This window comes from Oncorhynchus masou, chromosome 18 (assembly GCF_036934945.1).
Source record: "Oncorhynchus masou masou isolate Uvic2021 chromosome 18, UVic_Omas_1.1, whole genome shotgun sequence".
Lineage (NCBI taxonomy): Eukaryota > Metazoa > Chordata > Actinopteri > Salmoniformes > Salmonidae > Oncorhynchus > Oncorhynchus masou.
In genome coordinates, this window is record NC_088229.1 from 46,173,488 (window position 1) to 46,188,077 (window position 14,590).

At 42.1% G+C, this 14,590-nt stretch overlaps 1 protein-coding gene across 1 annotated transcript; it reads left to right on the forward strand.

Annotated features, from left to right (window-relative positions):
* Window positions 1-848: 848 nt before the first annotated feature.
* LOC135504702 (beta-1,3-galactosyltransferase 9-like) lies at window positions 849-3,576 on the forward strand. Its single transcript, XM_064923496.1, has one exon. The coding sequence runs from the start codon at window positions 923-925 to the stop codon at window positions 2,027-2,029; it is 1,107 nt and encodes a 368-aa protein (XP_064779568.1). The 5' UTR covers window positions 849-922; the 3' UTR covers window positions 2,030-3,576.
* Window positions 3,577-14,590: the final 11,014 nt, after the last annotated feature.

Sequence of the window (14,590 nt, forward strand, 5' to 3'; positions counted from 1 at the left end):
AATTATTCGATTTTCAATCACAAACAAATACACGAGCAAGCAACATAGGTACAGGAAAAACAGAAAACTATCATAAAAAACAACCACATTCCTTGGTAAATAATTGAATCTGAATTGCCCGTAAGGCACTAATGCATCCTATTTGAAGCAGTCAAATAAATGTAATACTTGTCAATGTCGAGAGCATAACCTTCATAGTGCCAAAACGCGCACCGCACAACTGTAGCCTCGTCAAGCCAATCCCTGGAATGTTGTGCTATGGAGGGGAAGTTCTGCAGGTGTTATGTATGTTATCTTAAATATAAAGTATATTTTGATTTGTTTAATAAAATGTTGGTTATTACATGATTCCAAAGAAAGTAGTGAAAAATAAAGAAAAACCCTTGAATGAGTGTCCAAACCTTTGACTGGTACTGTATGTGTTATCGTGATATTTATCATCAGGTTATTTATATAGCAGCGAATCAACTGCTACACATCTTTTATCTTTTATAGGATCAGTTTGTGTGATAACGCTCATTCAGGAGCTTTGCCAAGGGCCTCTAAGGTGGAAAGACTTACTTTCTTTCGTTTTTATTTGCACTGAGAATAGCGACACCATTTTGATGCATGTAGAGTGTTGTGGGAAGTAAGGCCATTGACAGCTCCAGGTAAATGTCTGTCTGTTAACTCCAATTTGTATTTGCCTCTTTAATGCACAGTTTTACCGGTCTGCAGAGTGAAAGCATCACACAACACCCACCAACAACCTGGATAGTTATCCGCTAGCAGATCAACTGAGGTTCAAGCAAGAGTTGCAAGAGACAACGAGGAAGTAAAGCATGAGAAAAGCAAACAATTCAGGACTGAGAGAAGACCAGAGGATAAAGAGAGAGAGAAGGGGTGAGTTTTTGAGCTGCAGTGTGGAAGTTGCAGGGAGGTCATGGTGTGGCAGGGGCTGTGGGTGTTTAAGCCCCGCTTTGGGAAGCGTGGGGGCCGGTTCGGAGTGTTGCCTGCTCTCTGTGTGCTGATAGTCAGTGCTGCCCTGCTAGCTCTACTCTTCATTGACTCCATTGAGTCATGGGCCACATACATGAATATGAACACAATGGTAGAGGCACAGGGGGGGATCATACCCCCTCGGAGTGTCCCCTCAACCAGACCCGAGGAGTACCTCCTTATGCCCAGCCCTCATGTCTGCCAGCATGCCAAGCCCTACCTCATCATCATGGTGACCTCCGCCCCAGCCAATCAGAGGGCCCGCCAGGCCATCCGGGACACGTGGGGTGGGGAGGTGGAGGTCAGGGGTCATAGGGTCATGACCTTGTTCATGCTCGGGGTGGCCTCTGACCCCGGGCTAGCCAAACTGCTGATAGATGAGTCCTGGGAAAGAGGGGACCTGATTCAAGGGCGTTTCTGGGAGTCCTACTCCAACCTGACCCTGAAGACGCTATCGATGCTGAGCTGGGCCCAACGCTTCTGCCCCCAGGCCCACTTCCTGGCCAAGGTGGACGATGACGTCCTGTTCAACCCTGGCGCCCTTCTGCTCTACCTGAACAGCACCTACGAGCACGGGGACCTGTACCTGGGCAGGCTCCACCAAAACGTGGCTCCAGACCGAGACCCAGGCAGTAAGCACTACCTCCCTAGAGGGGCGTACCCTGCCTCTGTCTTCCCCGACTACTGCAGCGGCACTGCCTACATCCTGTCCCGCTCCGCCTTGCTCAAGATCTCCCTGATGGCCGCTGCCTCGCCTCCGTCCACTCCTCTGCCCCCCGAGGACATGTTTGTGGGACTGTGTGCCCGTGAGGCTGGAATGCTGCCCTCCCACTGCCCACTGTTCTCTGGTGGGCCTGTGGTGCCCTACGGGCGCTGCTGCTACCAGGCCATGGTGTCCATCCATCACATCTCCCCCAGCGAGATGCTCCGGTTCTGGGCTGACGTCCACTCCCCTCCCTCCTGCTCCTGGTTGGGTATGCGTGCCTCCCTGGGGGTCTGTAAAGTCCGGGCCATGCTGGGGACCTTTCTGGGGGTGGAGCAGGGGCTATGAGAGTGTTATTGCCATTGTGGATAGAAAATACTATTGCGTTATGGGGGGCTGTTTGTCTGCCACTATTTCAATACTGTGAATAGCACAAGCGGCAGGCACTCTATTTCATTAGCTATGATGAGGAATCACTGTGCAGTGTGAAAATGTACTTTTATTTTTATAGACTTTTAGGAACACTTTAAATGTATTTTATGGTGATGATTATTACGCTAGCATTTTGTAAAAGCTGAAGCTTTATGAATCCGTTGATTTATTAGTGTGAATATATTTTTAAGACTGTTAAGACACACAGACATAGATATATAGATATGAAAATATTACTGACCAGGAAACATAACATACAGGATATCCTAATGTCAGTGTTTCACCTATATTAATTTCGCAGTGTTTGATATTTCCTTTACATTGTACTATCCAGTACAACAATGAAAACATTTAAAAATCAAATGTAAATGCTTAAATGACAAATAATTTCTCACGTTTGTCATTTCATTTGCTTGTTGTGATAGCATGAATTGTGACAAATTACATCAATTGGCAATTGACAATGCTTTTCCATACTCCCTCCAGCATGTGGCATTTTTTCATTGTTTCAACAAGCAAGGAGTATTTCTATGGAGGTCAATGAGAGGGTGTCGAATTTGGTTAACAAAAAAATTTATGGATTATTTGCTGCATGAGGTTTATTTGATCGAATAGAAGTTTCGTAATGATTATGTTGCTACGTGTCTACTGATATGAGTAGGACACATGACATCCCGGCAACTTTGAGAAAAAAACATGTTAAATCGGAGTTGTCTCTAGATGGCTATGCATATTCATGGCATGAGGTTAGTACCCTAACCTCTCTCCACTGAATATTGGCGGTTGCGGGCGGTTGTCAACATCCCTCATCGGATATTCAAAAAAGGATTACAATAATGAGCTGTATCCACCAATCCAAAGAAAGGATAGGCGGGAGCTAGACAGCCCGCCATGCAGCTTTGTGGGCAACAACTCCCATTGTTAGGGTGGAAAGACGTGTATCTTTTCAGTATACGGTATCTATAATATTTGGTATTGCTAGCATGCCCAGGCAACCTCTTCCGCCTCACATTACCAAAACACCGCCAACTGTGTTTGATTGACAGGTCTAACACATTGAAAAGGCAAAGGAGCAAAGAGGAAACTATATAACATTTGAATTTTGACAGTCTTAACCAGTTGGATATAGAGAGCGCTATTTTAATTTTTGGATGAAAAACGTTCCCGTTTTAAACAAGATATTTTGTCACGAAAAGATGCTCGACTATGCATATAATTGACAGCTTTGGATTGAAAACACGTTTCCAAAACTGCTAAGATATTGTCTGTGAGTGCCACAGAACTGATGTTACAGAAGAAAAAAAACAGATAAAAATCCAATCAGGAAGTGCCACATTTTTTGAAACCGCCTCATGGCAATGACTCCTTATATGGCTGTGGAGGAGATAGTAGTCAGCTTACGTTTTCCACGTTTTCCCCAAGGTGTCTGCAGCATTGTGACGTATTTGTAGGCATATCATTGGAAGATTGACCATAAGAAACTACATTTACCAGGTGGTCGCTTGGTGTCCTCCGTTGCAATTATTGCGTAATCTCCAGCTGCAGTACTTTTCCGTTTGCTACTGAGGAGAAACCCAACTGCCACGAATGATTTATCATCGAATAGATATGTGAAAAGCACCTTGAGGATGATTCTAAACAACGTTTGCCATGTTTCTGTCGATATTATGGAGTTAATTTGGAAAAAAGTTTGGCGTTGTAGTGAATGAATTTTCTTTTTTTTTCTTAGCCAAAAGTGATGAACAAAACGGAGCGATTTCTCCTACACAAATAATATTTTTGGAAAAAATGAACATTTGCTATCTAACTGAGAGTCTCCTCATTGAAAACATCCAAAGTTCTTCAAAGGTAAATGATTTTATTTGAATGCTTTTCTTGTTTTTGTGAAAATGTTGCCTGCTGAATGCTAGGCTTAATTCTATGCTAGGCTATCAATACTCTTACACAAATGCTTTGGTTAAAAAGCATATTTTGAAAATCTGAGATGATAGTGTTGTTAACAAAAGGCTAAGCTTGTGTTTCAATATATTTATTTCATTTCATTTGCGATTTTCATGAATAGAAAAAGTTGCGTTATGCTAATGCGTTATCTTTATTTCTTACATTAGTACCCCAGGTCATCTTAGGTTTCATTACATACAGTCGAGAAGAACTACTGAATATAAGAGCAGCGTCAACTCACCAACAGTACGACCAAGAATATGACTTTCGCGAAGCGGATCCTGTGTTCTGCCTTTCACCCAGGACAACGGAATGGATCCCAGCCGATCCAAAAAAACGACTTCGTAAAAGAGGGAAACGAAGCGGTCTTCTGGTCAGACTCAGGAGACTGGCACATCGTGCACCACTCCCTAGTATACTTCTCGCCAATGTCCAGTCTCTTTGACAACAAGGTTGATGAAATCCGAGCAAGGGTAGCATTCCAGAGGAACATCAGAGACTGTAACGTTCTTTGCTTCACGGAAACATGGCTCACTGGAGAGACTCTATCGGAGTCGGTGCAGCCAGCTGGTTTCTCCACGCATCGCGCCGACAGAAACAAACCTCTTTCTGGTAAGAAGAGGGGCGGGGGCGTATGCCTTATGGCTAACGAGAAGTGGTGTTGTCACAACATACAGGAACTCAAGTCCTTCTGTTCACCTGATTTAGAATTCCTCACAATCAAATGTCGACCGCATTATCTACCAAGGGAATTCTCTTCGATTATAATCACAGCCGTATATATTTCCCCCCAAGCAGACACATCGATGGCTCTGAACAAACTTTATTTGACTCTTTGCAAACTGGAATCCATACATCCTGAGGCTGCATTCATAGTCGCTGGGAATTTTAACAAGGCTAATCTGAAAACAAGACTCCCTAAATTGTATCAGCATATCGATTGTGCAACCAGGGCTGGCAAAACCTTGGATCATTGATATTCTAACTTCCGTGACGCATATAAGGCCCTGCCCCTCCCTCCTTTCGGAAAAGCTGACCACGACTCCATTTTGGTGATCCCTGCCTACAGACAGAAACTAAAACAAGAAGCTCCCACGCTGAGGTCTGTCCAACGCTGGTCCGACCAATCTGATTTCACACTCCAAGACTGCTTCCATCACGTGGACTGGGATATGTTTCATATTGCGTTAGACAACAACATTGACGAATACGCTGATTCGGTGTGCGAGTTCATTAGAACGTGCGTTGAAGATGTCGTTCCCATAGCAACGATTAAAACATTCTCAAACCAGAAACAGTGGATTGATGGCAGCATTCGCGTGAAATTGAAAGCGCGAAGCACTGCTTTTAATCAGGGCAAGGTGACCGGAAACATGACCGAATACAAACGGTGTAGCTATTCCCTCCGCAAGGCAATCAAACAAGCTTAGCGTCAGTATAGAGACAAAGTAGAATCTCAATTCAACGGCTCAGACACGAGGTATGTGGCAGGGTCTACAGTCAATCATGGATTACAAAAAGAAAACCAGCCCCGTCACGGACCAGGATGTCTTGCTCCCAGGCAGACTAAATAACTTTTTTTGCCCGCTTTGAGGACAATACAGTGCCACTGACACGGCCTGCAACCAAACCATGCGGCCTCTCCTTCACTGCAGCCGAGGTGAGTAAAACATTTAAATGTGTTAACCCTCGCAAGGCTGCAGGCCCAGGCAGCATCCCCAGCTGCACCCTCAGAGCATGCGCAGACCAGCTGGCTGGTGTGTTTACGGACATATTCAATCAATCCTTATCCCAGTCTGCTGTTCCCACATGCTTCAAGAGGGCCACCATTGTTCCTGTTCCCAAGAAAGCTAAGGTAACTGAGCTAAACGACTACCGCCCCGTAGCACTCACTTCCGTCATCATGAAGTGCTTTGAGAGACTAGTCAAGGACCATATCACCTCCACCCTACCTGACACCCTAGATCCACTCCAATTTGCTTACCGCCCAAATAGGTCCACAGACGATGCAATCTCAACCACACTGTACACTGCCCTAACCCATCTGGACAAGAGGAATACCTATGTGAGAATGCTGTTCATCGACTGCAGCTTAGCATTTAACACCATAGTACCCTCCAAGCTCGTCATCAAGCTCGAGACCCGGGTTCACGACCCCGCCCTGTGCAACTGGGTACTGGACTTCCTGACGGGCCGCCCCCAGGTGGTGAGGGTAGGCAACAACATCTCCACCCCGCTGATCCTCAACACTGGGGCCCCACAAGGGTGCGTTATGAGCCCTCTCCTGTACTCCCTGTTCACCCACGACTGCGTGGCCACGCACGCCTCCAACTCAATTATCAAGTTTGCGGACGACACAACAGTGGTAGGCTTGATTACCAACAACGATGAGACGGCCTACAGGGAGGAGGTGAGGGCCCTCGGAGTGTGGTGTCAGGAAAATAACCTCACACTCAACGTCAACAAAACTAAGGAGATTATTGTGGACTTCAGGAAACACCCCGCTATCATCCGGACTGCGAGGTCAGTTGGTCAGTACAGGTGCATCAAAGCTGGGACCGAGAGACTGAAAAACAGCTTCTATCTCAAGGCCATCAGACTGTTAAACAGCCACCACTAACCTTGAGTGGCTGCTGCCAACACACTGACTCAACTCCAGCCACTTTAATAATGGGAATGGATGGGAAATTATGTAAAATATATCACTAGCAACTTTAAACATTGCTACCTAATATAATGTTTACATACCCTACATTATTCATCTCATATGTATACGTATATACTGTACTCTATCATCTACTGCATCTTTATGTAATACATGTATCACTAGCCACTTTAACTATGCCACTTTGTTTACATACTCATCTCATATGTATATACTGTACTCGATACCATCTACTGTATCTTGCCTATGCCGCTCATTTCCATCACTCATTCATATATCTTTATGTACATATTCTTTATCCCCCTACACTTGTGTGTATAAGACAGTAGTTTTGGAATTGTTAGTTTGATTACTTGTTGGTTATTACTGCATTGTCAGAACTAGAAGCACAAGCATTTCGCTACACTCGCATTAACATCTGCTAACCATGTGTATGTGACAAATAAAATTTGATTTGATTTAGTTGAAGTATTTTTCTGTCGATTTCTCAGCGAAGCAGGATGAACAAACGTGACGTTTTTCGCCTACAAAAATATTATTTTTGGAAAAAAGGAACATTTGCTATCTAACTGGGAGTCTCCTGAGTGAAAGCATCTGAAGTTCTTCAAAGTTAAATTATTTAATTTGGTTGCTTTTCTTATTTTTGTGAAAATGTTGCATGCTGCCAGCACAGCCTAGCGATGCCATGCTAAACTTACATAAATGCCTGTCTAGCGTTGGCTGTAACGCATATTTTGAAAATCTGAGATGACAGTGTTGTTAACAAAAGGCTAAGCTTGTGTATGAATATATTTATTTCATTTAATTTGCGATTTTCATGAATAGGAAACGTTGCGTTATGGTAATGCGCTTGAGGCTATGATTACGCTCCCGGATATGGGATTGATCGTCGCTAGTGGTTAAAACCTCTTGAAACTCCCCATCCCGGATCTGGGATCGTGACTAAAGCCTCAGGCTCATTAGCATAACGCAACGTTAACGATTTCTGAAAGTCGCAAATAAAATGAAAATAATGCGTCTGCTCTCAAGCTTAGCCTTTTCTTAACAACACTGTCATCTCAGATTTTCAAAATATGCTTTTGAACCATAGAAATTGACTAATTTGTGTAAGAGTATGCAAAGCTAGCTTAGCATTTTGAGTAGCATTTAGCACGCAACATTTTCACAAAAAACAGATAACCAAATAAATAAAATCATTTACCTTTGAAGAGCTTCAGATGTTTTCAATGAGGAGACTCTCAGTTACATACCAAATGCGCAGTTTTTCCTGAAAGCGTCTGTGTGTAGGAGAAATCGTTCCGTTTTGTACATCGCATCTGGCTAACGAACCGAAAATTCAGTCACCTACAACGTCAAACTTTTTCCGAATTAACTCCATAATATCGACCGAAACATGGCAAACGTTGTTTGGAATCAATCCTCAAGGTGTTTTTTCACATATCTCTTCATTGATATATCGTTCGTGGAAGCTTGCTTTCCTCTCTGAATCCCATGGAAAAATACTTGCAGCTGACTTTTGCGCACCAATTTTGGCGCAGGACACCGGGCGGACACCTGGTAAATGTGGTCTCTTATGGTCAATCTTCCAATGATCTGCCTACAAATACGTCACAATGCTGCAGACACCTTGGGGAAACGACGGAAAGGGCAGACTTACTCCTCTCGCATTCACAGCCATATAAGGAGACAATGGAAAACAGAGCCTCAAAAATCCTGCTCATTTCCTGGATGCCGTCTCATCTTGGTTTTGCCTGAAGCTCACGTTCTAGGGCACGCACAGAGAATATCTTTGCAGTTCTGGACACGTCAGAGTGTTTTCTTTCCAAAGCTACCAATTATATGCATAGTCGAGCATCTTTTTGTGACAAAATATTGCGCTTAAAACGGGCACGTCTTTTTATCCAAAAATGATATAGCGCCCCCAGAGTTTCAACAGGTTAAGCATTTAAATGTTGTTTTTAAATATGTCAGTGTTGTACTGGATAGTACCATGGAATTTAAATGCAGTGCCTTGCGAAAGTATTCGGCCCCCTTGAACTTTGCGACCTTTTGCCACATTTCAGGCTTCAAACATAAAGATATACATCTGCATTTTTTTGTGAAGAATCAACAACAAGTGGGACACAATCATGAAGTGGAACGACATTTATTGGATATTTCAAACTTTTTTAACAAATCAAAAACTGAAAAATTGGGCGTGCAAAATTATTCAGCCCCTTTAAACGTCCCTCTAAACTTTCAGCTCATACAAGGAGAAGACTGATCAGAGATGCACTCAAGAAGCCCATGATCACTCTGGATGAACTGCAGATATCTACAGCTGAGGTGGGAGACTCTGTCCATAGGACAACAATCAGTCGTATATTGCACAAATCTGGCCTTTATGGAAGAGTGGCAAGAAGAAAGCCATTTCTTAAAGATATCCATAAAACGTGTCGTTTAAAGTTTGCCACAAGCCACCTGGGAGACACACCAAAACATGTGGAAGAAGGTGCTCTGGTCAGATGAAACCAAAATTGAACTTTTTGGCAAGAATGCAAAATGTTATGTTTGGCGTAACATTAACACAGCTCATCATCCTGAACTCACCATCCCCACTGTCAAACATGGTGGTGGCAGCATCATGGTTTGGGCCTGCTTTTCTTCAGCAGGGACAGGGAAGATGGCTAAAATTGATGGGAAGATGGATGGAGCCAAATACAGGACCATTCTGGAAGAAAACCTGATGGAGTCTGCAAAAGACCTGAGACTGGGACGGAGATGTCTTCCAACAAGACATTGATCCAAAACATAAAGCAAAATCTACAATGAAATGGTTCAAAAATAAACATATCCAGGTGTTAGAATAGCCAAGTCAAAGTCCAGACCTGAATCCAATCGAGAATCTGTGGAAAGAACTGAAAACTGCTGTTCACAAATGCTCTCCATCCAACTTCACTGAGCTCGAGCTGTTTTGCAAGGAGGAATGGGGAAAAAATTTCAGTCTCTCGATGTGCAAAACTGATAGAGACATACCCCAAGTGACTTACAGCTGTAATCGCAGCAAAAGGTGGCGCTACAAAGTATTAACTTATGGGGGCTGAATAATTTTGCACGCCCAATTTTTCAGTTTTTGATTTGATAAAAAAGTTTGAAATATCCAATAAATGTTGTTCCACTTCATGATTGTGTCCCACTTGTTGTTGATTCTTCACAAAAAAATACAGTTTTATATCTTTATGTTTGAAGCCTGAAATGTGGCAAAAGGTCGTAAAGTTCAAGGGGGCCGAATACTTTCGCAAGGCACTGTATGTGACTAGTTTCAGGAAACTACTTCACAGGAGAGGCATTTCAATATAATAAAAAAAAAATCGAAATACATTTTTGGGGCAGAAATCCCTTCTGGAACATGTGAACTTTCATGTGCCTTAATCGTTAATGTGTATGCCATCTGTAAATATGAATAAAAAAAATACATTACGAGCCTAGTTGATTTAGCCATGGAAAAAGAGCGGAACCTTCCTGCTAGCCATTATTGGCTGAGATAATAGATGTGCTGCACATTTTATTTATTTATTTATTTTACCTTTATTTTACTAGGCAAGTCAGTTAAGAACAAATTCTTATTTTCAATGATGGCCTATGAACAGTGGGTTAACCGCCTGTTCAGGGGCAGACCGACAGATTTTGTACCTTGTCAGCTCGGGGATTTGAACTTGCAACCTTTCGGTTACTAGTCCAATGCTCTAACCACTAGGCTACACTGCCACCCCACATTCTGAGAGATGAGTTAGGATTGGTCTGCCATGTAGCACGCTTCTGTCTATAACATGACCTGCTTAGTATTTGTAGGAAATCCTTTTCTAAAGCGGCATTTTTGAAATGACTAAAAAAATGTTTCTAAGGCTTTTGAAATGGTTTTGAAAGTTGTTTGAAATCAGTGTAATGCCTGGTGGAAGCAGAGTGTGATAGCTAAGGAGATGGAGAAAATTCAAGCATTTGATTGCAAATGAGGAGGGAGTCAAACAGAGAACACATAAGGCTGTTGTATAAAACACCTGTCTCCAGATTACATCTTCAAACTAAGGGCAACCATGGCATCCGTGACGGAGAGGGAGAAGCGTTCATCCATCTATACGGGTAAGAGAGTCTAGCTAGCTACATTTTCAGATATGATACATTTATAATTTAGTTAGAAAGTTGTTTTCATTGCAAGTTAAAGCTTACTGTTAGCTAACTAGCTAATGTTAGCTGACTGACTGGCTCGCTAGCTAAAGTTACATGTCTGATCTGTGTAGTAATATACGTATCTCATTGCGATTTGCATTCCATGCTAGCTAACATTGAGCCCAGCTAGTTGGTTAGCTTTAACAATCTGTAGATTTATGCATGGTAGTAATGCTATGATTTTGGATTATGGTTCATTGTTTAGCTAGCTATCTAGCTATATTTTTAAACAAAATACTCCACTGGGCAAGTAACCATTTCACTGTACCGTTTACAACTTCTGCATCCTGTGCATGTGACAAATAAACTTTTATTTTATTTTATATAGTGTGTGTTACCAGAGACGCTAATGTGAAGAACATCATCAACTGCACAAAAGTCAAATTTGGATATAATGTTAGGCCAACAAGTCTGCGTCCAAGTTCTAAAATTCTCTGGTAGAATGTCATGCTTTTATTTTGTCATACTCGCAACCGTAAGCTATTTTCTGAAATTAGCTTGCCATTATCTTGTAAATAATTATCTAGTTGTGAGTTTATTTTCCTGTAGTAATGTTAACAAATTAGCTTAAGTTAAGACGGTCAGCTATATAATATAGTCATTATTTGAACTGCCTAGCCAGGTAACTTAACGGTGGCTAGCAAACTACAAACGAACCAAAACATTATTTAGAAAGATGCTTTTAGTTACCTGGTTTGCTAGAGGGACATACTACATTCATCTTTAAACAGATGGGTTTATTTGTGTTAAAATACACTAGTTATGACATTTTGGACCACCAGGCTGCTGTCATGCAGCCTGTCATTTTTGTGTTAATACTTTTCATAACGACAATGACAAGTTTGATGTCAGACGACAATAGAATGTTCATGATGCCACTACGACAATAGACATGTCGATAGATGTAGTATAAACCAGCCTTTAGTCTTGAACTCTTTGGTTGTTTAGTACACTACCGTACTCACCGTTTAGCACAGTGGTTCCCAACCAGGGGTACGAGGACCCCGGGGGTACATTGCCTATCCACAGGGGGTACTTGAGAAGACTCATGAGACCATAGGCTTACTGGTAAAATACAAGAGGGGGTAATTTGGTGGGGGGGGGTGTACTCCAGGCAGAGCAAACTACTGTTGGTGGTACAGTAACCAGAAAAGGTTGGGAACTACTGGTTCAGCACATGGTCTCACATGTGAATCCTTAAAGAGATGGGTGGGGCTAAGGCTTAAGAGTGTGTGAATGGGTGTAGAGAAAGAGCTCTCCAGTAGTTGTACCAAAACATTCACAGGCCAAAAGTGGGGTTACAAGTTTGTCAACATTCAAAGGAGATTTACTTTCGCAATGTTCCTCAACTGTAATGTAATGATATACCATTTTCTACCTCTGAGCCTCTACTTTTATCCAATGTAAAAACATTTCGCTTACATAAGACCAAATCGAGCCTGATGGTCACATATTAAACAAACTTTGCCATTTCAAACTTTACTATTTGGCAGGTATTATGCATGCTCAATCATGAAAGTGATAATGCTATATATTACTTTGAACTTTAATTAGAATTTTGTCACAACAAATGCATACCCATTTAGGAAAAGTAATTACAAACATATTGATTTATCATTTTTGTCCATTTGCCTTTTCAATTGACTTTCGGCAGCGAAATGCTTCCATATATATTTTTTTATCCCCGTTCCATTGAAGTATGTAACTGGGATGTTTAGCAAGTAGAGTGTGAATAGTGGACATGTATGGATTTTTCTGGGCTGGGAGTAATGATTTGTCTGACCCAGAGAGGGATTTTGTCCACTGCTGCAGAGGGCTTTTCTGCAATCAGTTGAGATCCAATACAGAGTCAAATGCAGTTTACAAAATGTTGTTGACAAAAGTACATCTCTTGGATTTTTCAGACGTGGGGACATAATTTGACACCACTCATCTCTTTGCTACTGTGTGCAGGATAAACAGAATAACTATCTAATATATTATTGTTTACAATAACCTTTCAATACCAATGTGGTCAGAAGCGAACTGGAACATTGAACTGACATTGTATAAACAAAGGGTGGATCCGGGTTGCATGTAAGTTCTTCCTTAATATAGATGATGATGACAGCAAGGCAAAGTGAGGCAAAAATTTTTTTTACCCGAACCTTCCCACAGTTGCCTAGCAACCAGGGGGCAGGTGAATCATATCCTGAATGTCTGTCTGTCCACACAAAGCTATTTTACCCATTCTATGCTTAACCAGTTCAAGTAATTTTCACTCTCATTCGTGACAAACACTGCCCCCCTGGGTTCAACGTCTATGCCACTTTAATTCAATGTTGTTTCATTGAAATGACATAGAAACAACGTTTATTCAACCAGTGTGTGCTGATTTATATAAGTAGTCACGTGCAAAGCAGGTTATAACATGCGAAGTCTTGAAACCAAACCTGCGTGTAATTAATCAGCCAATGTCAATGAGCATTGATAAAAATACTCTTGCATGAAATGAACCAAACTTGATTTTCTGGTTATTGCACACCCATAGAATGGTCTGCTGAGAAATGAATCAACAATGTCCACTTCCTTGACGTCCACATAACTAAATAGAATAACATGTATTGTCCTAAACGAAGGCGGTGAGGGCCGGCAGGTAGCCTTGCGGGTAGGAGTGTTGGGCCAGTTACCAAGGTCTTTTGATCCCCGGGTGCCGACGATGTGGATGTCGATTTAAGGTAGCCTTCCGCACCTCTCTGATTCAGAGGAGTTGGGTTAAATGCGGAAGACGCATTTCGGTTGAATGCATTCAGTTGAACAACTGACGAGGTATCTCCTCTTTCCCAGTTACATTACATTACATTTACATTTAAGTCATTTAGCAGACGCTCTTATCCAGAGCGACTTACAAATTGGTGAATTCACCTTCTGACATCCAGTGGAACAGCCACTTTACAATAGTGCATCTAAATCATTTAAGGGGGGGGTGAGAAGGATTACTTTATCCTATCCTAGGTATTCCTTGAAGAGGTGGTTGTTTCAGGTGTCTCCGGAAGGTGGTGATTGACTCCGCTGTCCTGGCGTCGTGATGGAGTTTGTTCCACCATTGGGGGGCCAGAGCAGCGAACAGTTTTGACTGGGCTGAGCGGGAACTGTACTTCCTCAGTGGTAGGGAGGCGAGCAGGCCAGAGGTGGATGAACGCAGTGCCCTTGTTTGTGTGTAGGGCCTGATCAGAGGCCCTACACAACATTTAAAAATTGTGAAATCTTGATAAAACTCATATTTCATACATAATTATTTAGCAATTGTATAATTCAGAGGTATTAGGATTATAGAAGCACAATACATTGGTGGCGTTACCCTCACATACAGAAGAGCAGGAAGGCAGTAAATATGTTGTAGTTGCTTTGATTATCAATGAGTCCCTGGCCTTCAGGGAGAGACAGTGCATTCGGAAAGTATTCAGATCCCTTCATTTTGTTATGTTACAACCGTATTCCAAAATTAATTCAAGTTTCTCTCATCAATTTACACACAATACCCCATAATGAAAAGGCAAAAATAGGGTTAGATTTATTTTTTGGGGCAAATTTTAAAAATCTAATTTTATTTGTCACATTCAACAGGTGTCGACCTTACAGTGAAATGCTTACTTATGAGCCAACAATGCAGTAACAAAAATATG